The sequence below is a fragment of the Watersipora subatra genome, chromosome 4 (assembly GCF_963576615.1).
Source record: "Watersipora subatra chromosome 4, tzWatSuba1.1, whole genome shotgun sequence".
Taxonomy (NCBI): domain Eukaryota; kingdom Metazoa; phylum Bryozoa; class Gymnolaemata; order Cheilostomatida; family Watersiporidae; genus Watersipora; species Watersipora subatra.
The window spans coordinates 18,781,547-18,806,475 of record NC_088711.1 but is presented as its reverse complement, the minus strand read 5'-3'; the positions used below and the strand labels follow the sequence as shown (position 1 = coordinate 18,806,475).

Here is a 24,929-nt window from a genome sequence, read left to right as displayed (position 1 = left end):
TAGTAACGGTGAAAGTACACTGTTTTGAGGAAAGTCAATTGTGCATTTTTATGCTCGATATATGTGCGTAGTTGTTTACTTTTAAGTTGGTTTTTCTGTTGTCAAATAAGAGAACATAAGATAGGAATAAGATGAAAAAATAAGATGGATGAAATGGCTCTTATTTCAAGCTTTTCAAGTCTGCAGACCATTCAGCGCTGCCACACAGTATCAAAAGCTTTCTGTAGGTTTAGGAATAGAGCAGCAGTGTGAGTTTTCACTTTCACATGATGAGTCAGCTTAGTCAGTAGCTGGAGTAGATACATGAGATACTTTTTCCTTCCTGAATCTAAATTGTGTTTTAGAAGAACAGACTATGACCCTACTAATGCTTTAAACTTGTTTTCCAAGATAGTTTCCAACACTCAGTGGTCTTTTTGAAAGTAAAATGCAAAACATAGTAGCGTAATTTTATGAGAAACAATCCTTCAGGCCTAATCTTTCTTGAAAGGTTGATGAATCTTTAAACGGTTGGTATGTTATTGTGAAGTAAAAAATAATGGAAAACTCTATAAGAGGTAACTGTGACCCCAATGGTTTGAATATTGTCCAAATCGATTCTGGACCGAAAACTGGTCCAGCTGACTCAAATCAAGACCAGCCCTGCTGAGTTAGACCAAAGACTGGCCTAGTTGAACCAAACTGAGGACTGCCCTGCAAAGGTTAGACCAAAGACTAGCCTGGCTGAATCAGACTGAAGACTGCCCTGCAGAGGTAAAACCAAAGACTGGCCTGGCTGAATCAGACTGAAGACTGCCCTGCAGAGGTTAGACCAAAGACTGGCCTGGCTGAATCGGACTGAGGACTGAAGACTGCCCTGCAGAGGTTAGACCAAAGACTGGCCTGGCTGAATCGGACTGAGGACTGCCTTGCAGGAGTTACACCGAAGACTGGCCTGGTTGCTTGAGATCAATAGCTATTTTGGCTATTCAGCCTTGAATAACTGGCTAGGCAGAACTCAACAAGATGGTTGTAACTTTTGTTGGCAGTTGGCAGTTCAAGAGAGAAGTTCAGCTTGTTCTCTCTCTCTCTAAGTCACACATATCTATAGCCTTATGAAAAGTTTAATCTCTGAAGCAACAAAACTTTACAAAGTCATTATTGGATATTGGTTTTACACCAAGTTATCATCTTCTTGTTGAAGTTAGAATATCTGATAGGAAGAACTGGAACTGACACGGGAGGGGGGGGTGAAAATATTTTTATGATTCACCCCCAAATTGGGTAAGTCATCGTTTAATGATGCCTAATCTACAGAAACAATCTGCATCTGTGGAATCTAGTTCAGTTGATGAAAAGACATCACTCTTAAATGATATTATTTTTCGTCTAACTGGAATTGAAACAAAAATTGATAAAATTGAACTAAAAATGGTTGATCTGGGACAAGTATGAATTACCATTCAGAAGTAGTTGAAGAGCTGAAATCTGACATGGCAAGTGTAAAGGTGGTGCTACCTAAATTTGAGACAAAATTAAACCAACTTGAAGATTTAACCACTGGGCGCACAGTAAAGATACAAGATCTTCTACATGAATCCAATGAAAATACTGTGGACATTGTATCCAGCATAGCCAGGAAACCTGATTTGAATGTATTAGCAAAAAACATCGGTGTTATATATAAAAACAAAAACAAGAAGTCACTCGTAGTACAATTTCTACACACGCATGTTCGAATTAAATTTATCTCAAGATATAAAAAACTTTGTCAACCTTACATTGCATCGGACATTGGCTACACAGGAAACAGTGACAAAATCTTTATAAGTGAATACTTGAATTTTGACACTTGACAACTCTTCTTTAAGGCCCGTGAATATCGCAAGACCCATGGCTATAAATATGTTTGGAGATTGAATCAACAAGTGTATCTTCGTAAGACAGATCACTCCCCTGCCTTGCGAATAAGCTGAAATAATGACTTGTTAGCCTTAAATGAAAAATGAGATTTAAGCTTTGTAGTTTAAATATACAAATAATTAGGAATCTTTTTTTGTACTATGGATTTAGTGTCTTCATGTAATCTTTATGACATAGAAGTTCTTAACAGTTATGATTATGAATGTTTTCATCTCTTGCTCTGTAATATACGAAGCTTATCAAAAAATATAAGTAAGCTATATGAGCTACTTTCCTCTGTAAAGTCTTCTTTTTTTCATGTTATTTGCTTAAGTGAAATATTTTTGTATGACAACTAACAAACATGCTTTCTTATTGAAAATTATGTGCTTTTAGGTGAGTGTTGACCAACGAGATGTGGTGGAACTGGGGTCTATGTACACAGTAGCTGGGCTGTATCAGAACATCATTCTGTCAAGTTAAATGGATCTGAAGCCATTTCTGTGAATCTGGTTGGTGCCTCTGACAGGACTCTTACTATTACTGCAATTTATCATTCCTCTTCACTGGACACTGGTTGGTTTCTTGATGATTTTGCATCTTATCTTACCATAACATTGTGAGAGACATAAACATAAATATCCTCAACAATGAAAGTTCTAGTTACATTGATATTTTTCATCAGTACAATTTTAGAAATTTAATAAATATTCCAACTCGAGTTACCTCTACTTCCAAGACATATATTAATCACATTCTCGTTAACTTTGAATCAAATGATATACGGTAGTGTGTGGTACTATTACTAAAGACACCTCCGATCACTTTTCAATTTTTGCAATCTTTCAAGATAAAAACTGTGAGGTAACTCCCAGAATATTAAAGCGATGTTTCAAAAATACAAATTCATACAATTTAGAAAGTATATTTAAAAATGTAAAATGGAACACTGAATATGATGCAAGAAATGTGAATGAAGCGTATGATAATTTTGTAAAAACTCAAAGAACACACAGTTGACCTGTTCAAAAAGGCTAATGTTCTTCCAATTAAAGAGTTATACTAACGTCGTTTAGGTATTCTCGCTCATTCATCCTTCTACTCTGACACTCATGTTCCACAAAACTCTTATGCTACTCGTTATTTTTCTTATGTCTTACCCATAGATATAGCAAACCCTAGATATGCAAATAATCAAAACAAGTGAGGCCTATAATTAGCATGACGCAACGTCATGGTGATGTGCAAAGCGAATCAGCTGATCTATTAACTCCTATTGACTTAGCACTAAAAACTGCTCAATTTTTCCATAGTTTGTGCATCTGAGACTGCATATTTGATTGAAAATATGTAAAACTTATATACAGTAATACTTCAACTTACGAGTGCTCTAACGTACGAGAAACTTGAGGAAAGAGCCAGCTTTTAAGCAAGTTTTAGCTCTAACATACGAGCCATGTTTGAGATACAAGCACATGAGTCAGTTGCCAAGTACATGTATGTCGGAGGTGTTTTATGAGAGCAGCATCACTCTGTATTTTTCAACTGCTCAGGTTATACTTTTGTACCATGTTTTTTGTGCGCGATTTTCAGTGCAGAATTATGTGAATTGAAAGTACCGTGCGTAGACCGAAAGTTTGCCAGTAAAAGGATAGATAATGCAAAGAAAAAGCGAATGATAACAATCGATATTAAACGGAAAATTATTGAAAAATATGCAAAATATGTATGCGTAATTGAGCTAGCTCAGCAATATGACAGAAATACATCCATGCACAATTATCAAACGCAAGGATTATATTCAAGGCATTTAGTTTGCAAAAGGACTAACCATAGTTTCTAAACGACGCAGCGATCTTCACAACCACTGATGGAGAGACTGCTCAGGCTTTGGATAAAAGACAAACAATTGGCCGGTGACTGCGTAACTGAAACGATGCTATTTAAAAAGGCCGGTGCTATCTATCAAGACTATAAAAAATAGACATTCGGACAAGTTGGCTAGTGGTCATGCATTAACCCTTGGTGACGACACCTGTGTTCGTACTGATCGCAACATGTTGAAAGGGCGACAAAGGCAAATGTCCTTAGATAGGTTTCTCTTAAAACGGCCGGCTGGTCGTGAGAGCGAAACAAAAGAAAAATTAGCTTACCAGCGAGAAACTTAAAACTATGAACGCTGAAGAAGTTTTAATTACGTTAAGTTAAAGATTAAAGTTTGCTTTTAGGTTTGCTTTTAAGTTTGTCTTTTAAGACTTGGATAAAATCCAAATTTATCAAAGCCAACTGTTGTAATGAAGGATAACTTATATCTCCCTCTCTGGGAAATGTTAGCGTTGGCTGCTATTGTATGTACATGTATTTAGTTTTACATTTTAATTAATCCCATTTCCTTGCATTATTTTTTATTTGTTGCTTTTTGAAAGCATGTGGTAAGTTAGGACAATAACCAACATGTTTTTTCTGTTACAATATATTGCTTCGAGTGTTTCTTTGCATTTTTAGAGTATGGAAACCAATCAATATATACATGTATTTAATTGTTTTATATATAAATAAGTTGCACCAACATGCGAGTAAATTGACATACGAGCTCAGTCTCTGAACGCATTAAGCTCGTAAGTCGAAGTATGACTGTAATGACTTTGGATGAGAAAGGCAAGAATCTTACACACATGATAATGAATACTACCAATGATTTAGAAGCTTCTATATCATTGATAATACAAAGAGTGACCAAATAGAAATTAAACTAATAACAAACTAATGAATCAAATGATATTTAGAAGCAGTAAAGCTGGACCACTGTATTAAACACCCATTAGACATGACTGAAAATAACAAGACGTGATAGTTTTTGTCTAAGGTTGGTTGAACTAGATTCCTGCTTTGAAGCGGCATAGTGTATTCTGATTTTAGTATAGCGATTTACTATAGTTTTGAATAGACTGTTGGCATGCACTGTACATGTAAAACCTTGATTGAGGTTATGTAATAAGACATAAATGTTATTGTCTGTGATGTTACTTGTTTAAAAGCTCTCTGTGTGATACCATAGCTCTCCATGTGTGAACGTAGGCACTTTTCTGCAGCCATACATATTAGGCCTATCAATCTGGTCACCAATCCTCCTCTGTTTTTAACTGAGATTGGGGTTATGTCATCACTATTTCTACTTCCCACTACTTCTACATCTGTCAAGAACTTGATACACTCATCACATTTGAGTTAGAAAAAAATCCTCATCACCGAACTCCTCATCTTCACCTTCCTAAGCTTTTGTCTCTTCTATCTTTTTCTTTCTAGCCAGAGAATGTAGCAGGGGTTGGCCAGTTTTTTCAGCCCTGCTCACATCCAGATCAATACAGTTAACATTGGGACTTGGTGTGACATCTGCTTTTATGAACAGTGCTCGAAGTGCAGATCTAAAGCACTGCACATCCGGGTTATTGTTATAGCCACCCTTAGATCGTATTGTGGAAAACAGAATCTCAATGTGATCCTGGTTGATCTTAAAGGTTAGGAAGTAGTTGATGTAAGGGTAGTTGCTGAAAAGATATTGAGCAATGCCATGTACAGATTTGGCTGCTGACTCAAAACCAATGACGAAATGATGATGATTTTCCTATTATTTTCCACTAGCAGCTTTCAGCTTGGTGTGTTTAATCGGCATAGATAGCTTATGATATTGTTGAGAACTTCTTGTTTTGAGTTGAAGTTCTGTCTTGTTATGGGCAATTCAGGATATACCTGGGGTGTTGTGGTCTCTTCTGATGACATTTTACTAAGAATTTGGTCTTATTGTTACGTTTATGACTTAAAAACTAGCATGCCAAGCGTGCTTCCACTACTAAACTTATTGCTCAATTGAAGGCTTTGATGCTGTGATGCACATCACTACGACGTAACGTCGTGAAAACAACAGCCAATTATAGGCCTCACTTTTGCTCCATTGTAATGATAGCTATTCGCCAATCTAGGGTTTACTATATCAATGGTCTCACCTTACCCTATAAGTCTACATCTACAGCTGGGCACCGACAGGTAACTTACCAGTTGTCCAGTATTTGGAATGACTTACCAATATCGATCAGGTACATTGAAAATTTAAATAGTTTTAGGATTGCTTTAAAGAGGCATCTACTTGACTCATTGGGATGCTTTAGGTCTTAATATGTGAACATTTTTACATTAAGAAAATTGTCAACTCGGGCCCTGCGCCTTGATTAGACCTGCTACTGCGCACGTGGGCCTTCATCACTCCCTGTTGTATTATGATTGCTTATTCATATATGTATATTTATTTAGTTTATGTCTCTGTGTGCATCTGTTTTTATGATGAAAATAAACTAACATAACCTAAACTCTCAAAGGAAGTGAATAACTCACTAACACAATGCACAAGGCAATTTAAACAGAGTGGCTTAAACTTTGATTCCTCCATGTTTCGAGGTTGTTTAATTGAATGTAAGTGGGTGATAATATTTACTATCTCACAAAGCCCTTGTCCAGCTAGGTTAGTACATTTGAGTGAGGGCTGCTATGACTCGTCTTATACCTTATACACCTTATACCACAGATGTTAAAACCCTAGTTGTGTTCTGAAACTTTGAGTGACTGCAGCTCTGAAACGCTGAACAATGCCACAGTTTATAAGGAGAGGGTAGAACAGAGTCAATTGGTGTTCTATGCTAACTAATCTGTCAATGATTCTATTAATAATGTTTTTGTGCATGAATTATTAAGTTCATTGGAACCAAGACAAATATGCAGCAACGTCAGGTTGCCCAGAACGTTCAACACATAAAGAGGAACTAACATAACTTAACACACACCTTACATACAAAGAAAAATTAACAAAACACAAGTGATTGATTACAAACAAACGAGGCTGCACCCAATGGTTATAATTGGTCAATGTACATAGTGTGGAAGGTAAAAGATGGACATATATAATTCACCTAATAGTAAATAAATCACCCATTAGGTTGTGACAGCAAGTGAGCAAGTCACCAACTGCTGCTAGTTTACCACCAGTTTACTAACTGTCACATTCATTTATGCTATAGCTATCTCTAGTACGAGAGTTTATTTCCTATAAATACTAAGGGCTTTGCCTGAGCTTGGCACTGGAAGCCTTGGCGTTATACTGAGTAGTGTTCTTACAATATGGGTGGTCTCAATGACCTAAAAAGCATGGGTGGCTGCATCACCATAAATGTGCTATCCTCAGTGCAGCGCTCAACTCCCTTCTCAAGATGCACATACATAGTGGGTCAGATTGAGGCTTTTCCCATTCAAGACTGTTCTCCACAGATTCACCATGAGATCAGTGCCGCAAGTAGTTTGACAATTACCCTTTTCAATGCCATCTTTCTCACCTGGCTGAATAATGGCTGCGAAGATGCTCGCTTTCTCCACGGCGACCTCAATGACTGTCTGTAGAAACTCCTAGACCTGAGAGAAAGTCGACAGTAGCTTATGTTGCGGTTCAGCCAATGGCTAGCCTCGAAATCTTTTGCGAACTACAGCCTGTAATACTGTGTTTATGTTCTCTCTGAGGGTCTTCTCCCAGCCACCACACGGTTTAAGAGTGTTTCTTCTGTTTATTGCCATTTACTTCAGTTGTACAGTAGAGGGGTCTTAATGAGTAGTTAGATTGTTTTTATATATCACTAGCTGAATTTCCGGCATTGCACAGGTACATGCACATCTATCTTAAAATTGAAACTAAGGACCTTCTATGGTACGTAGTATTGTTCATAGCACATTATAACATTACATTTTAATGCAGACCATCACCAATAAATTCACTTAATTGTAACAAAGTTACTGTAGGTAACTATAGTTACTTAGGTTAACATAACATTGTTACGTTGTGTTAACATAACATTTTATTACCAATTATTAATATGTACAGCACTTATATAAAACTTTGACCATTTTTGACTAGGGGATGTTTGCATTATATAATTACAGTATGGTCTCATACACGTAAATAATCCATTCCAGGAATGTTTATGTTATATGGAATTTGCGTAATAAGAACAGTAAATTACATGTGAATTGCCTAATGCGTTGCAAGATCTTTTCAAGCTCACTCATGTGGCCATGCATAAAGGTGAAACTTGACTTAACTCTTTCAGTTTGTGAGCTGTACCGTAACTGCAGTATTAATGGTTTGTATCGACAGCTGTTCTCCTTTTTATGATTTATCTCCCTGGTTTTATAGACTATCATTGCAGTACTTTTACAATAAGTTGATAGAGAGAGACTGCACATTTTCGACGTTCATTTACAATGATTCGTTAACTTTTTTTAAACAGCCAAGTCTGTTCGGCAAAGTAAAACTAATAACAAATATTTTATATTTCCACAATGAGGCAGAACAACAAAATATTTTTACTATAAAAAGCGGTTCTACCTGTTCGTCATCTATTTGTACCCAGGGGTCAAGGCTAGGATAAAAAAGAACTTTTGACGATACTCCAACTCGTGACATTCAAATTAGTAGACCGACGCTGTAACACCTGCACCAATCGATCGCTTTTGTATTTTTGAACAATTACTCAGCCATCCTATTCTCTATCTTGTTGACACATCTGATGATCTATTACAACAAACTAGAATGTCGCAAAAGTTGCATATATAATAGATATAGCGCTATACATATGTCATTTTTTCTTCCACAGATGTGGCGAGGTAAACTAACATCCATATCGAAGTTGATAACTCGCCCAAATTAACACTGTGTTATATGAAATTTTTTACGTAGTACGAAGCACAAACTTTACAAAGATTTTTTACGTTATCAGGAATTTACATTATAGAAGGGATACGTTATAGGAGTGTCTACTGTACTATAGTATCTATACCCTACATACAAATTTTTCACCATACGATGCCAATCCTGGAACGGATCAAAATCGTACTCTGAGGGTGCACTGTATAATTGCATTCATATGTATTAATCGAACTTCAGCTACAAGTTATTCTCCTGCGTATTGGTGTGATGATGCAATGGGTCGAGCTGACTTCCTTCATACTGGTATGTATTAGCGCAACACAAATACTTGTGTAGGCAATCATAGTGATATATTCAAATGCAATAATCTATTAACAGCTTGCTACACAATGTCAATAACACACAAACCACTTAATCATGAACCAAATTTCATATATTTTTTTTATAATTATGACATAATTGATTAGGTTTTTGTTAAATGAAATTTCTTTTGTCTTGACATTGTGAATGAAATTTTAGGATTTCACTGGATGACATTAATTTTAGATACACCAGGAATTTCAGTTTGTAATAACCAAATGTTAAAGGAACCGCATAATGTTACTGAAGTTATCCCGAACCTGCTTGACTCTCTATACGAGCAGGACCTAATTTTTTACATTTATTATATGTTGGTTTGCAGAAAATTTTAGAGTTAATATTAACAAAACCGAAAAATAGTCATCAATTTTTTTTAGAAGAATGTTAATACATCTAGACTTGAACATTGAATTAGCTAGGCGTCTGAGTTGACCCTTCTAGCATTCATCCAGACATCTACAGTACATTTAGCTGCTCAAGTTAAGTTTAACAACAAACAGAATGGTAATTAAAAATACTTCAGTAATACTTTTAATATCAAATGTGAAATATAATATAAATAGACCTTTAGGCTACCCATCGAAAAACGTTCACTCAACCCTGTTTATTTAGCATGTTTGCTGCTCTAGAAACACTAGTGTAATTTTTCTTGTTTCGCCAAGGTTCGCGTTTGAGCTTGAAAAGCGTCAGATAAAATGAATAGGAAGAAACCACTATATGATTCGCGTGTCAACTTTACATCGAGTATAGACAAAACAGAGATAAATATTTGCTATCACCTAGGGGCCATGTCAGTTACTCTAAGCGGTACCAATGATTGTACACGCTGAGCTGAAGTAATTACAATATTTGTTCTCATTATGTATGGATATGAGTTATCCTTTAACTTATTCCCCATGGATCTAATTTTATGTGCAATAATATTGAGATAGAACAGCCTGGTCTTGTATCGGAGTACAACAACTCGATGCTATTACAAGAATTTTGACAACTTTGAGGCACACATGAATCTTCTATTTATTAGTGCATCTAATGTAAATCAAGGGTGCATGGATGACAGTTGCTGTCGATTTAAATGCTTAGAAGGGGCATAACACATCATTAAACTACAGGTACATACATGTATGTGTAAGGTGCTGCAGCAATTGAAGTTCCCATCACCTTTTACTTCAGTTAATCGGCTTTAATACAGAAGGTGACCAGCAAGACACAACAGGTTATGCAAAGATGGGAAACTTCAGTTTATTGGTTGTCAATAAAAGAAACTGAGCCAACATAATTTGTTTGCTAGAAGATTTCATTTCTAATACAAAACTAACTTTAGATTAACTAAAACAAAAGACATGTCTATCAATGGGTTTACAATGATTACACAAGTAGAAAATTATGGATGGATTAGCATGATTGAGATTGCGCAATAACAGTGCAGGACGGAACCTATACAAACTAAAATATGTTGCAATGATCGCTAGAATATTCGAATGTACTTCGGTAATTTTTTAAGAGATTCCCTAATTGCCTAGGGTATGTTTAGTGCAGACAGCATTTGGTGGTTGCCTGCCAACAGCAAAACAACTTTTAAAATACATATTTATAACAGAGAATGCTATGAGATGAGTTATCAATGGCTTCATTTCTTTTTCCCACTAACTTGCTTCATGGCCCACTTGACTCCATCCTGCAAACAAAACAAGACAATGATTTAGCCAGAATGGAGCTTATAGCTGCCAGAACATGAAAGTTTTAACTACCGATTAGTATCTCATATGTAGAGTTACTTGAAGAGAGGAGGTTAGGCTACGCCGACATGTTTCCAGGAACTAATGTTCAACAAAAAGCATTAATGGCTAATGGTCAATGTTTTCTTATTAGAAACATGCTATTTTTCAATAACGCCTTAGCTTGTACATTTACATTGTTCAATGAACATATATGCCCAAATTCTTTTTCAATGAGTCTTTTCTGTTATTGTTATTCATTCACAAAGGCAGGCTCACTGCTTTCATTAACTTTATGAAATATAAAAAATGCACTCATTGCTAATATGAGTGAAAGAAAGACAAACATTCCACAAAAGCTCGAAATAAATACCAACATTCAAAAGCTATTGGTGGTGCCAAACACTGGTCTGTTTAGCTATGTTTTGGAAGCAATAATTGTTAGCAGAAACATTCAGGCATAGATAGACAATAATATTAAATATACAGCTTAGTGTAGATTTGGGCTACTTGAAGGTAAAAACAAGTGTTACTTACCTCGATCCCTTCTCCTGTCATGGCGGAGCAACCTTGAATATGCCATGTTCGGTCTCTTATATTAGTAAGCTCAAGGCATTCGGCTATCTCACTAGCGGGGGCAGCATCAAACAAATCCTGCTTATTCGCGTAGATCATCACAGGAACTCCAGCTAACTTCTCTTCCTCAAGCAACTCGCTCAGCTCCTGTTAGCCAATAAAAAGCTGTTATACATTGGATGAAAAGTACTGAATGACTCTCAACTATCAGGAAATCTGAAACCCTCGTACAGTCATTTCTCCGTCTGCTATCAAGTTAACACGCAACTTTCAGTATACGATGTTGAACTTGGGTGATAATTTAACTCATTTTAACTCTCTCAATTTGATAATTTCTAACGCTCGACATGTAAAGTTTCTCAAAACTTAGAAGTTTTTAAATCAGTACATTAGTCAAAAGTTCTTCATGCAGTTTGGTTCTACGATGCTTAAATTCTATTAAGCAGTAATCCATTCTTTCCTTTCTATAGTTTTAAAAATGTGCATATCAAAAACACAAGTGCGAGTGGGTGTAGTAGCGAGGGAATAAGGAAGCAGGTAATATTTTCCTTAAATCTAAAGCAAACACAGCAAAACAAGCACAAACATCTTTGGATCAATTTTTTTTAATTAAATAGCCGTAACATATCTATCCTAAGCAAGAAAGTGATATGTACAAAAAAACTTCCAACAAGTGAAAGTGGAAAGTTTAGATGCGATAACTAGAAATAAAATGCAAAAACTTAATTTAAAGTATCGGCACCCTACACCTACACACCTACACACCTACATACCATCTGTCCTAAGTATCCCCAAGGCTACACCTCTGTTTGCATGCCGTAAATTAATGATTATCATTTTATTAATTTAGCTTTTTAATAATTTTACCTACCGCGTTTTTTTGCAATGTATAATGACCTAAGGTTATTGTCATCAAAGGCTAGTTCACATTGTATCTCGGCGTTGATGACACAATACTTCGGTGATCATCTGTAATAACATTGTTTACACTATCACTAACCCATCCGTGTTTGCATCAGAAAAAACATCCTGACATAGCTTTCTCATTTTTTTAAAGGTTGACTTGCACCAAAATTCACATTACATCTATTTGGTATCAAAAGATTCACCATGTCTTACTCTGTTGTGTTGTAGGTGCCAAATATGTGGAAAGGTGATTACAAGCTCTTAAAAGCTCAAAAACGAAAAGCCGCCGTAGATTGGAATCTATTTAATTCTCTGACGTAACCACGAAATTTGGTTATCGTCTTGTCACCTGATGTTCTCACGTGAATTGAAAGGCCAATAAAAAGCTCAATTTAAACTTATTGTAGCACTAGTTTATGACAAACACTTCGGGTTTTACCGAAGACCCCGTATCAAATATAGATGCTCGCTACTTTACAGTTTTGTTTCGGCATTATTCAATCGTCAAGTCGTAATCTGATCATGTGATCCAATACTTCGCAAATAATTTTTGCAGCACTTTTCGATTATCACAGGTGACCAACAGGCTCGTCATGATTATCAGACAATGATATGAACTCCTTCAAGCTAAGGTTAAAAAGTTCAACGATTTTTTACAGTAAGTTATAAGATATCAGTGCTAAAAATGACAGCATTACAATGACGATGAAATAGACGCGTAAAAACAAATGACATAGTTTTATTGAATGCGTGAAGTATGTTTGTGAAAATATTTCGACGAATGAGGTTGCATGAAAGTGTAAACAGAAACCATCCTGTAACAACTACGTTCCATTTGAGCCGTTTCGGAAAGCGAATCCAAAATACGGCGGTTTCATGATGGTTTCATGTTTTAGCTTTTAAGAGCTTGTAATCACCTTTCCACATATTTTTGCACCTACAACGCAACGGAGTAAGACATGGTGAATCCTCTGATACTAAATAACTGTAATGTGAATTTTGTTGCAAGTCAACCTTTAAATTTTGGCGAAGAAACCTCTTTGTTTTTGCGTGCTTCAATCAAATACTAGTCTAGCAGCAACTATCATAAACAGAAATAAATCACGCTATCAGCGACCGCGAATTACCATCGCCAAAATGATTTGCATTAAAAAGGCGGTCGTCGATGCTCGGCCAAATATCGGGAAAGTTCGATAGCTGCGAGCTTTCCCGCCGTTGCTTCAACAATGCCATCGGTATACGGTTCACATAATCGACGATGAACACCGAAAGGAAATTGTTGTCATACGGTGATATAGCATGAACCAGCCTTAAGTTGGCTGTGACATGAATTTATCAAATATAAATTAATCAAATAATTGCTCGCACACGTTAGTTTTGATAAACGAAGAGCATCGCTAAACTAAATTTAACAAATGAACAAATTCTTAAAGTGTAAAGCAAGAAGCATATAATATACATGTATAATATAAATATATTATATAATATAGAGCATACAATATCATGTAAATTTATTTAGACTTACCAAACCCGTTTCCTCAAATCTTTTCCTGTCGGAGCTATCAATGACATAGAGCTGCAAAATAAATTACTACCATTTATATAATTTTTACATGTAGAATTTAAAATACAGGAACAGAGTGAAACTAACAAGATAAAAAGAAATTACGCAACAGTGCTGCGATAAAATGATAAAGAGCCATTGCTAACACCATGAAAACTAAGGTTAGTAATGAATGGGGGTGGCTGTTCCCTGAACACAAATCAAACCAATTAATTTTATTACATTCACAGTTTCATGTCTTCGCGAGCTGAGAGCAACATATGTTATGATAAAGTTTTGAGTTCCAACAGGTTTCTTTAATAGAATAGAGCTAAATCTGTTTAGATGCAGCAGATCTATAAAATGTCAGATCTATTAAATGCCCAGCCTCACTCTGTCCTAACATTAATACAGTAGACGCCCTATATCATTTACCTCCTATAATGTAAATTCCACAAAATGTAAAGAATTTATGTAAAGTTTTTGCTGCGTAATATGTAAAAGTTCCATATAAAGTAAAGTGGGAAGCCAGCGCAAGTTCTCAAATTCGATGTGAATAACGGGCATCTCGTGGTTAGCCTTAAAAATAGCTTTCCATCTTTCCGCACTTGCAAGAGAAAACGTCATATCAAGTTATTTATCTCAATCATATATACACTAGCACCCTGTTGCGGCGCGAAATTGTCAGATGAGTTGATAAAGCACAGACAATAAAAAAGTAGCTATGCAATTATTCGATGTATGTGTTACTGTTGGTCTACCGATCTGAATGTCACAAGCTAGAGTAACATCAGAAGCTATCTATCTTTTTCACAGGCATAACCTTGAAACTTTTCAATGTATTGACAGACGGACAGATAGACACTGCACTCTTGATAGTAAAGTTCCATTTCCGTTTTACTTTATTTTAGACATGAAACATTTTTATTGTTCGCCTTTGGCATAATAGATCTCGCTGTCTAGAATAAAAGAAACAGGCGAGGTAAATTGGCATTAAAGGTGTGCATTCTCCTTAACTCGTAAAATCATCATAATCATGAGTCATGAATCAAGTGAAAGTGATAAGAAAAAAGATAAATTTGTTGATACCAGCCAATACTACAATTATTCTACAGTAGTTAAATTAGAAAGTCAAGTCTTTTTCCTTTTTGATGGACCCAGAAGTTTGGAAAGATCTTGCAATGGATTAGGCAAATCACAGGTATTTTACTGTTCGTATAACGGAAAATCCCTACAACGGAAACGTTCCAGGAATGGATTATTTATGTTGTAGGTGCGTCTACTGTGATCAAAAACTAAAAAAATAGCTGTTCAAAAAATATTTAAAAAACATATAATCCATGACATTTAAGCAAAAGTGGCAATTTTCAATTTGGCTTTCTAAGTCAGTATCAGTAGCTTCAATAGCTTGGTACTACTTGTAGATCAGCTCATTCATGATTTGCCATAAAGCAAGCAACATGCAAGGTCAACATAAAAAACAATGATTTAAATCATTGATATATATCATGCTGCTTTTGGAAAAAAGTTTATATTTTTTTGATTTTTTCATTATTTTGTAAAAATCAGTGTTTTTGACAAACAATCTTGTTTTGGTGTATACGTAACAAATCTGTAAAAATTCTTTTGTCATGAATTAGCAAGAGTGATGGAGATAATGGACTACATGTATGGTACAATGCTACAGAAGGATCTTTGAAGTTAGGACCTATGAGTTTATTAACTAAACCTCAAAACAGGATTAGTTGTGAGGTGGCAACTGTAACTGTTATAGTTTCCCTCACCACTCTGTTTAGTAAATGACATTATGACATCAAACTCTTTACTGCAATTAGCTCAAGTGCTAGTATTGAAAGGCATTCTCCATGGTTGGTTAAGTTCTTTCAAAAATAAAGAACCGGTTAGGTACTAAAAAACTGGAAAACTGCTATTTATGTTTCACATGATCAACTGCATTGATCACACTAAGGATGATTATACCTAAATAATGCATTTCATAGGGCCTTTCATATTTATGTCTGTGGCTTTTATTCATACTTTGATGTGAAACGCCTAGTACCACTACAACACTAACTTACATGTAGTTTGCACATTACAATTTTTGCATGGCTGTGGTAGAATACAAGAAACATAAGATGTTAAACTATAGCATGAGAGTCATTAATATTGGAAAATGGCTTCACCGGCATTTGAATGTGCAATGCAATGCACAAAAATTTGCATGAGCAAAAATGGGTGAAAATATCTAATAAATTTTATTAAAAAAACTGTCGGAAGTCGAAAAAAATCAAATTTTTCCAAAAAAACTCATGATTATTCCTATCCTGGCTAACAAACAGAAAACAAAACATGTTCAACTAGAATTCCTAGAAATCCCTGTAGACATGGAAGACAAACAGTATGACAACTAACCAACACATCCGTTCTGTCAAAGTAATTCTTCCAATATGGTCGAATCTTTCTCTGTCCTCCAATATCCCAGACATTGAGTTTAAAGCCTGATGTGTTCACACTTTTAATGTTGAATCCCTGTAAATTATTATCATCAGATAATGCTATGATTCACTCTACTAAAGTAACAGATCAAAGAAGAAAAGCTTTGAAATATAACACAGCTACAGTGTAAAGGACAAAGAGGGATAAAATACCTGGGTCGGTGTGATACTGCTGACATCTTCAGATGCTAATTTTTTTAGCAAAGTTGTCTTCCCTGCGTTATCTAGACCCAACAAGAGTATCCTAAGTTCCCTATCTGGAGCAGACTTTAATTTTCTAAGGAGTGCAAGAAGACCCTGCAAAAAATCACAAAATATACTTGTAATTTATTTTTCAACAAATATTGCTACTAAAGCAGTTGCCGTCAGTCATGCAAAATAAATGTGAATGAATTGAGGCTTCTAGGAAGTTATGATGGTTTCTGATGATGCACAATATAAGTTGAAACAATAATCGGAAATAGGAATATATTTGGTCCTCATTAATAAAAAACAGTCAGCTGTGTAAATGAAATTTGGTGTGGTGAAATAACATAGTTCAAAGTTTTACAAGAGATAAATTACTCAACAGGCCAGTTTTCTATAACAATGAAATAAACAAAGTTTTACAATAATCATTTTTATAACAACATGCAAAAGGGAAACATTAAAAATGTTTTCTTCGCAATAAAATTTATTAGATAGCATTTAGGAACCAATAATTATTTTAGCCAAGGGGTTATTTTTCAACCACAATAATGCTACATTAAAACAACAATAAACTATACATTAACCGGATATAATCAGACGCAGTATGAAAATGTGACCACAAATTAAAAAGTAACCACACTATTAATAGCAAGTGGGGTTATTCACACAGAAATTAACTGAGCATATTAACGTTGTGGTAGCACCACCTCTTATTACACAAAATTAATACACTCTCTAACCAAGACAAGTTATAAGATTAGTAAAAATTAAACCGTCTGTAATACAGGTTTTAGATATTGCTTTCAATATAGTATACATCTAGAGGCCTATAATAGATTTGTGGACTGTGATATGACAAGCGGTACTTTTATTACGACTAAAGCACTATGAATAATTTGTAATAATGAATCAATTCATTCGGAAATGCTAAAACTATTATAAAAATATTTGTAGTAACCTTATGGTTATAGAGTTGTATAAATCTGACGCCGCATTGAGGTGAATTGGTAAACAAACGAACAATCGATACTTTGTTTTATTAATTACTGTAACAGAGGTGATATTGGTACTGGTATTGGTACTGACACGACAACTCATAAAACTGAGCAGAGTGTAATTTTCTATTCACAATTTTTTTATGTTCAGGCAAACGTAAAAATAAGTAAATAATTGTCTTACCATTGTGAAGGAATGTGCGAGGGATGATTGCAACTAGCTTCTCTCCAGACTGCTGGCAGTGCTGTATCCGACAAATTTTGGAGCTGATCAATTATTAAAATGCTCAAAACAACAGATTGTATTCTAAAACTGTAAAAATATGTACGACAATGATATTAGAACTTGTCTGTGATACTACTGATAGTTTTATTCCAAGCTATGTTACTCTGTAGTAGGAAAATTTGCTTTAGCGACTCTAAGTGACGTAAATAGCCTCCGTTTCAATGAACCAATACATTATAACCTTTTTTCATAACTCGAATCGTCTGTTTCTATTGATCTTAAGCAAACAATGTTGGTCGAACTTTCTCGCCAAACGCGAGAAAGTGAGACACAACTCTGAACGCTAACAAAATCAGATATTGCATATCTTCGTTAGAAGTTGTCTGCACTATTTTAGAGCCGTTCAAACGTGCTTTCGTTCAAAGAAAATGTACAGTTTTCTCAGATACATACCCTTCGCATGGGAAAAATAAGCTTATGATGCTCATGCATTTCTGAAGTTGAGCTTGTCAAAAATAAAGCTTGAGTGTCATTGTTTATTCTCCAATTTTTTAGTTATACCTACATGCAGCGTCAATCTAATTGTAGCATCTACATGCTCAAAAAGAACTTCCAGTTTATAAGGATGTGCTGTGTAGGTACTATTATTTTGACATTTCACTAAAACTCGAGACCAAAACAGAATGGGACAGATTACTAGATATACATACATTATGCCGCTGCTTGGAGATATTAAGACACCACCATAGAATGGAGGAAGCCCAGAACATATACACACAATGCACACATCGGGACGTACATATAGCTAGCCACACCAGCAACAAGACCCTTGAAGGCATTCAAAGTTCAATAATCAAAAAGCAGCAACAAGCTAAATAAAAACTCCAAACTGAAAAGAATCAACCACAGAAGATGAGCTAATCGCATATCAGAGAAACCACCAAGAGAAGTTGAAATCCATTTCCCTGCCAGCTAACACCGGACATTGACAAAATAATTTGAATATACCATCTCATTAATATGGTGAATTTCCGATGATGCACTTGAAGACAGTGCTCCCTCAATGACCAACCCCAGTAACACAAAGACACAACCCTGAACGCTTATATGTCTGCCCTCAGGCTAATCAAAGGCCTATGAAAGAGAACACTTATAGTAGTTCATCTTCCTTTGACAGTGACGCCTTGTAGACGTACAAGACTGAGCTTAAGGGCAGACATTGTGTTGAAGTCATCTACACTATATGCTCTGGTTTTAGTTAACGTTTGTAAATACCTATACTTTCTTCTGTTTCCGGTTTTGGCATGCGGCCGATCGGCTTTCAATCTAAATAAAAGTTTACTCAACGATAGCGCTCATATATTGTCTATTAAGTACATATCCACAACAATGTTTAAGACATGGTGTCAGGAGTGTTTCAACTTAAACTAAACAGCGGATATATTGGTGCTATATATGTATATATATAGATCGATATTTTTCAACTAGGAGGCTCATATCAATATATAATCCATGTTAGAAGGTTCTGAAAAATTAGGAGGTGTTTAGGGAGCCTCTTAATTCTAGCAGTGATTGTAGTACCTAACAACCTTATAAAAGTATTTTAATTTAAATAAATAAAAAAATTGCAAATTGCAAAGAACTATTGATACTTTATGACAAAATCAACTAAGATTTAGTGTAAATTCACATTTAATAACAATGTTTTTATTAAAATTTATACAAAATGCAATTTACAATTTTACTGAAAGCTTGCGTAGCCAGAAAATTAAATGTCTGAATTTGGCAATGTTTATTAACAGAAACTAAAAACTTGATATTGTGCATTTTCGTAACCCTTCGGAGTTTCAGGCTAGGCATTTAGAAAGTCAGTTAAGTTCCCAGGAAATAGTTTCTAGTTTTATTTTGCTTGTGGCTGCTTGCGTAGCGATATCATACATACTAATACGCTTGGCAGTTCCATGCACTGTGACAGATTTTCATGAGTAATCAGTATGTGTATAATTATTGGGCAAGCACTAGAGTGGTGGAGTAGTGTAATGGTTAGTGAGCTGGACAGTAAAACCAAAGTTCTTGGTTCAATTCTTGGGTGAGGTAGTTTTTTATTAAAGTTGTTACTGTGGCTTAGGATGGACAGACAAACACTGCTCCTATTATAGTAAAATATCTTGAATAGTGCTACAAACCATATTAAAAGTTCATGTGATGGTTTGTGTGTACCAATATTTTCATGATTCAAAATGAGTTTAGGCTGAAAAAATTTCTGATCCATTTGAATCGTTTGCTGAAACCTGACAGACTCTCAAGTGTCAGCTAGAGGACTTACAGCGAATTTGCTGATTATCATATCTAGTTGTCTTTCATATTTCTAAATTGGCTAGCTCGGGTTAGTTATAGAACAACTCGTACTCTGGCAGTTCAGTGTACCATGTGAGATCATCAAGTATGCTGATGAGCACAGAGGACAGCTATCTGCACAGTTATTCAGAATTGCTGGGAGAAGGTTGATTGGTGAACGCGCTAGAGTGTTGGTCTACCAAGCTGAATTTTAAGAGATCGAATTTCATATATTGCAGTCTTTTTTTAACCTCCTACGATGGCTTTGGACAAATGGATGAACACGGCTATTATAGCAAAGATTGAAGATTTTTTTCATGTAAAACTTGTAATATCTATTAATTGCTTAAACAGTTCTTCTTTGTCACAAAGGACAAATTTTATAAAATATCAAAACAAGAATAAGCTCATTGTCTAAAGCTTTGTCAATATTAGCAACACAATTTATCCAATCTATGTAAACTTGCCACCTTGCCGATTAGGCTCACTAAGAACAGACACGCATTATAGCTTATGCTTGCCTGCAAATCAGTTCGTAATTTTATTGGAAATGTTAACAATTCATTTTGTGTAAATATTAATCTACATTACATAAAAGAAACATTGAATTGAAGAAGTTGAGCTTTTGAAATATTTTCAATGAATTATTCATTTAGCACTTTATAGCCTGAACTCGTGAGAATTTGGGGAAATGTGTTTCCACCTGATCTCACGCCCGATTAAACTCAGATTTGTAGATTTATTCATTTTTTATACTTTCAGTTAACATAGGATTACGAGATTTCTGTTGCTAAGTTTAGTATATATTAACAGTATGATTCCAAATTTTCAAATTTATTGGATGGTTAGTTTTCGGAATAACGCTCAAATGCCAAAGACACTTCGAACCGACAGAGAAATAAAAACAGGCTAAGATCAGAACACTAGTTTTCTAATGCCTACCAATTAAAATCTTTACTAATGAAGATAAAAATAGGCGAAAATAAAATGCTTTTTTTCCTCAGCAACAAGAGCTTTACACTAAAACCATTTGTTTTTTATTCATAAAAAATATACACATTCTATCAGGTTCGGTGTATGCCAGCTATTATGTTTCTTCAGTTACGTCTACAACATCACTTCTTTGAAAGAGTGAAAGTGAATCCATTTAATATATTTGATTTTTGTTTTGTTTTCTTCATTGAGTTTTACAAGCTTATAAAGCATCTAAATGATATTCAGTTGAAAAGGACTTGTGCTAGTCTAAGTGCTTTCATAGTCAATCGAAAATAGTAAATACAGTCTAGGATCAGGGAGTTTACTTATTTATACAAGGTTAGGTTTCAAATTGTTAAACAAAAGTAATGCAACAGAATGTAAAGAAATGATCAGCTCTAAAGATATGACTTTGAGGGATGTAAGAACAACTGTAATCCTAGTAGTCATTGAGGCACTGGGCGCAATAACCAACAAATACCAACAGCAATCAACTCAGGTGAGTTGCAGAAAAGTGCGCTATTGGGAACAGCTAAGATCTTGAGGCGAGTGCTCAAACTCCCAGGTCTCTGGTAGGAGACCCGAGTTAGAGCAGAAATTACCACCCATACAGGTTAACCGGGGTGAAGAAACAAATTTTATATATATACAATGTATATATATGATATATATATGGAACATATGCTACGACTGCATTAACGTTGCTATGGCTAGTGGATATCAGTTCTTGGCTCCTAAGCCATTGGCAGAAGTAGATTTGCCAGCAGAATGGGAGGCTTACAAAAAAGACTTTACACATTTTTTGGCAGCTATTGACAAGGATAAAGCTGATGACAAAGTCAAGATAGCACTGTTATTGCGGACTATTGGTGAGAGAGGCACAATGTTTGTGAAGTTGTCTTCACCCAGGATAAGGTAAAGACAACTTCGCAAGCATGTAGTTTGTTGTTTACAAACTGGTATTCAGTTGAAATAAGTGGAACCATACAAAGTTGAAGCTCTGATTGGTGGTTGACTAAAGCAACATTATAACTAAAGCATATCGGTCAAAATGTAACTATTATTACTGCATTTCTAACACACTTGCTGGGTTTTTGTTTGAAAGCCTTTTCGTCTTGAAAACTTTCGACTCTCAATTTATCTAAAACTCAGCTGCAATGCTTTTGAAGCTCATCTGCTACTAATCTGACATTCGTGTGTCACTCATTTCTCCCTCATCTGTCAGTCACTAGACATTCATCTGTCACTCATCTGTCACTAATCTCTCATTCGCCTAACATCAATTTTTTTCTAAACTGACATCCACCTAATCAACTGATACCCATCGGTCACGTATAAAATGTATCCACTCAGCAAGCGCATGATACTTGGCTGCAATTTATTTAAAATTGATTGCCAACCCACCTGACGCCTGTTCACAACTCTTCTCACATGTATGTAGCTCAGGCAGCTTCACTAGCGGCTTGTTTGGTTCAGAAACAAACTGGAAACTCACTAGCAAGCAGGCTAATACACTCACACAAGTAGTCGTGAAGATTGAGGTAGAACAGAAAGACATTGACCTTAGTAAGAATTTCTCCTTGTTAGTGATGAAAGTTTGGATTATACAGTATAATCTAACAACTTTAAGGAGCCTATGTGAACTTGGGTATCTACACAAAAGAAATATTTCTGTCACAGATTCTAAGCTTAGCTGTGTACGCCTAGTACATGTAGATGTAGATATAGTTTTATGAATATTCACCTTTGTTTTTGTTTCTAATAATTGTCTTGTATGTTGCTAGCAGTTTTGTGTTGTTTATGAACATATAACACAGTTTGCTGTGACTACTGCATGGTCTATTTGATTATGGTTTATACAAGACTACATAACCTTTCTCATTGATATGGAATGCACATGTCTATTCAGAAATTTTCTAAAACTTTTGCTTTTGTCTATAAGCAGACAGTGTTCTGTCGTAAAATCAATCATATTTCAGAAGTTATCTAATCAATTTACTTGATATTTTGCTCAGACACTGCATATAAATCAATTGAGTTATATTTCGACAATAGATCAATATTGCTTATAATATCAGCCTGGTGAAATTCTGTTTGCTAAAAAGGTTGACATGTTGGTGACATGACTCACATAGATAGCTAGATGGATAAATAAATAGGTAGACAGAAAAATATTAACTTTATTTAAACTTATCAATCCCGTTTAAAGCAAATTACACCACAAAAGAAACAGAACAGAAAATAGTAAAGTGATTTATGAGTATTGAAAGAAGAAGATATTTTTGCATAAATCTGTTCTATAATATTAATAGACAAGGCGCTGGTGTTTGGTATAAGGTAAAGCGGTTTTTATAAGCTTTAAAATTCACTGTTAATGTTTACACCTACCGTTCTTGAAGTAAGATTTGAAACTGCTAATTTCTCCCACAGCCAACTGAGGTTAGTTAAAACTGAAACCTACCTCAAACCTGTTAATTCTTGTATTGCCTCTAGTATGTCTTTCTTTCAATTTGTTAAGTAATACAAAATTTCTAAAGTATTTCAAAAATAAAGTGGCACTTAATATTTAAGCTTTCTAGTTAACTTTGACAGCATTATTTTTCAAAATGCAGCATTGAACCAGAAGAGCAAATGTAGGTACCATTGAACCAGTAGAGAGAATGGAGGTGATGTTTGTCACTCGTGTATCTACCTGAGTTATAGTCTGAACGTCATTACAATTTGTATATATTAAGTAGATACAAAAATACAATATATATAAATTTTATGTCAAAAATAAGATTTGTTTATATATAATTTGTATATAAATGTATTTGTAATAGCTATAGTTATAGCGTATTTTGCCTATTTGTCAGATACATCCACTAAGTATATCTTTTGTGGTTATCTTAAAGAATTGTTGTATCTTGTCACTGAATAATCTGAAAAATTAAAAGATGATAATTCTTGAATTTTAAACATAATTGCGGAAGGCTGTTGAATTTATCCCATGATTTGACTAAAGCGTAAGTACATAATTACCCTGAAAGCTCACCTGGTTGGCGAGGCTTTCAAAGGGTTAACGTCTGAAGGAGTGAGCTGGTATCACATTTATGACAAACAATGGCTGGTAAGTAGTTCTTTGTATATCTAACCATGAGATATTATCGCCCTAAACTGAAATTTATATTGAGAAAGCTTGATTTTCTCTGATGTAGTACTCAAATATGTATTGCTAAACATATTTTTGTAACTAATCTTAGGTGATGGATGAGTTACTTCAAAGCTGACAATTAGTGTTGATCAATATTATATATACTGCATTTTTTGAAATAACAACAATTTAAACAATAGCCAAATTTGTTCAAGTTTTGATTTGAGTATTTTTCAAATTAATTCAAATATATAAAAACTAGTCACAATAAGTCAATGAACTATACCTTAAAGGGTTCCTTTCCTTGTTTTGAGCGTAAAATTCAGTTATTGCTCGGCTTGCGCCAGACACTCAAGTGTATGTCAAGTCTGTCAAACCTGTTTATCTTCCTTATCGGTATTGGTAGTTGAGAAGTTGCAATGATTGACTGGTTGATAAATAAAGAGTTGGCACAAACAAAATTACTCAAATCTGTTGTGTTCAAAAAACTTCAATGTATGACCAAAACAAAATTATGGAATGTAAAGCTTAAGCTCACTATATTAGTAGAAAATACATTTAGACTTTTAAAATAATATAATTTTTTCTGATAGCATGTGTATTGAGTTTAATTAGATTTGGAGTTAGATGTATTTTGACTCCTTTAATCAATTGTGGTAGAAACTTCAGTGAATTTTTGTCATTGGATTTTTCTTTATTATTCAACTAGTTGTATGCCGGCATTGCAAGAGTAAAAAGACAGTTTATAACCGATGGCAAGTAATATAGTTGCCATTGGCTAAATTGAGTAATCTATTATATTCCTAAACTTAGTAATAAGAGCCGTGAGAGCAAGCCTTAGCGATGTTGT

General features: G+C 34.9%; 1 protein-coding gene across 1 annotated transcript; it reads right to left on the bottom strand.

Moving 5' to 3' along the window:
• Nucleotides 1–10,212: 10,212 nt before the first annotated feature.
• Nucleotides 10,213–17,811, bottom strand: LOC137393608 (ADP-ribosylation factor-like protein 3). The gene is made up of 6 exons (XM_068080239.1): nucleotides 17,593–17,811; nucleotides 16,378–16,521; nucleotides 16,142–16,258; nucleotides 13,712–13,762; nucleotides 11,242–11,427; nucleotides 10,213–10,664 (listed from the first exon to the last, which is right to left on the bottom strand). The coding sequence occupies exons 1-6, from the start codon at nucleotides 17,593–17,595 to the stop codon at nucleotides 10,617–10,619; spliced, it is 549 nt and encodes a 182-aa protein (XP_067936340.1). The 5' UTR covers nucleotides 17,596–17,811; the 3' UTR covers nucleotides 10,213–10,616.
• Nucleotides 17,812–24,929: the final 7,118 nt, after the last annotated feature.

Bases quoted from the DNA above. Each gene is read 5' to 3' on its own strand.
- LOC137393608 (XM_068080239.1), bottom strand. The intron at 13,763-16,141 runs GTTAGTTGTCAT...TTTATTTTGCAG, and splicing joins TTGACAGAACGGATGTGTTG to CTCTATGTCATTGATAGCTC. The intron at 11,428-13,711 runs GTAAGTCTAAAT...ATTGGCTAACAG, and splicing joins GATTTGAGGAAACGGGTTTG to GAGCTGAGCGAGTTGCTTGA.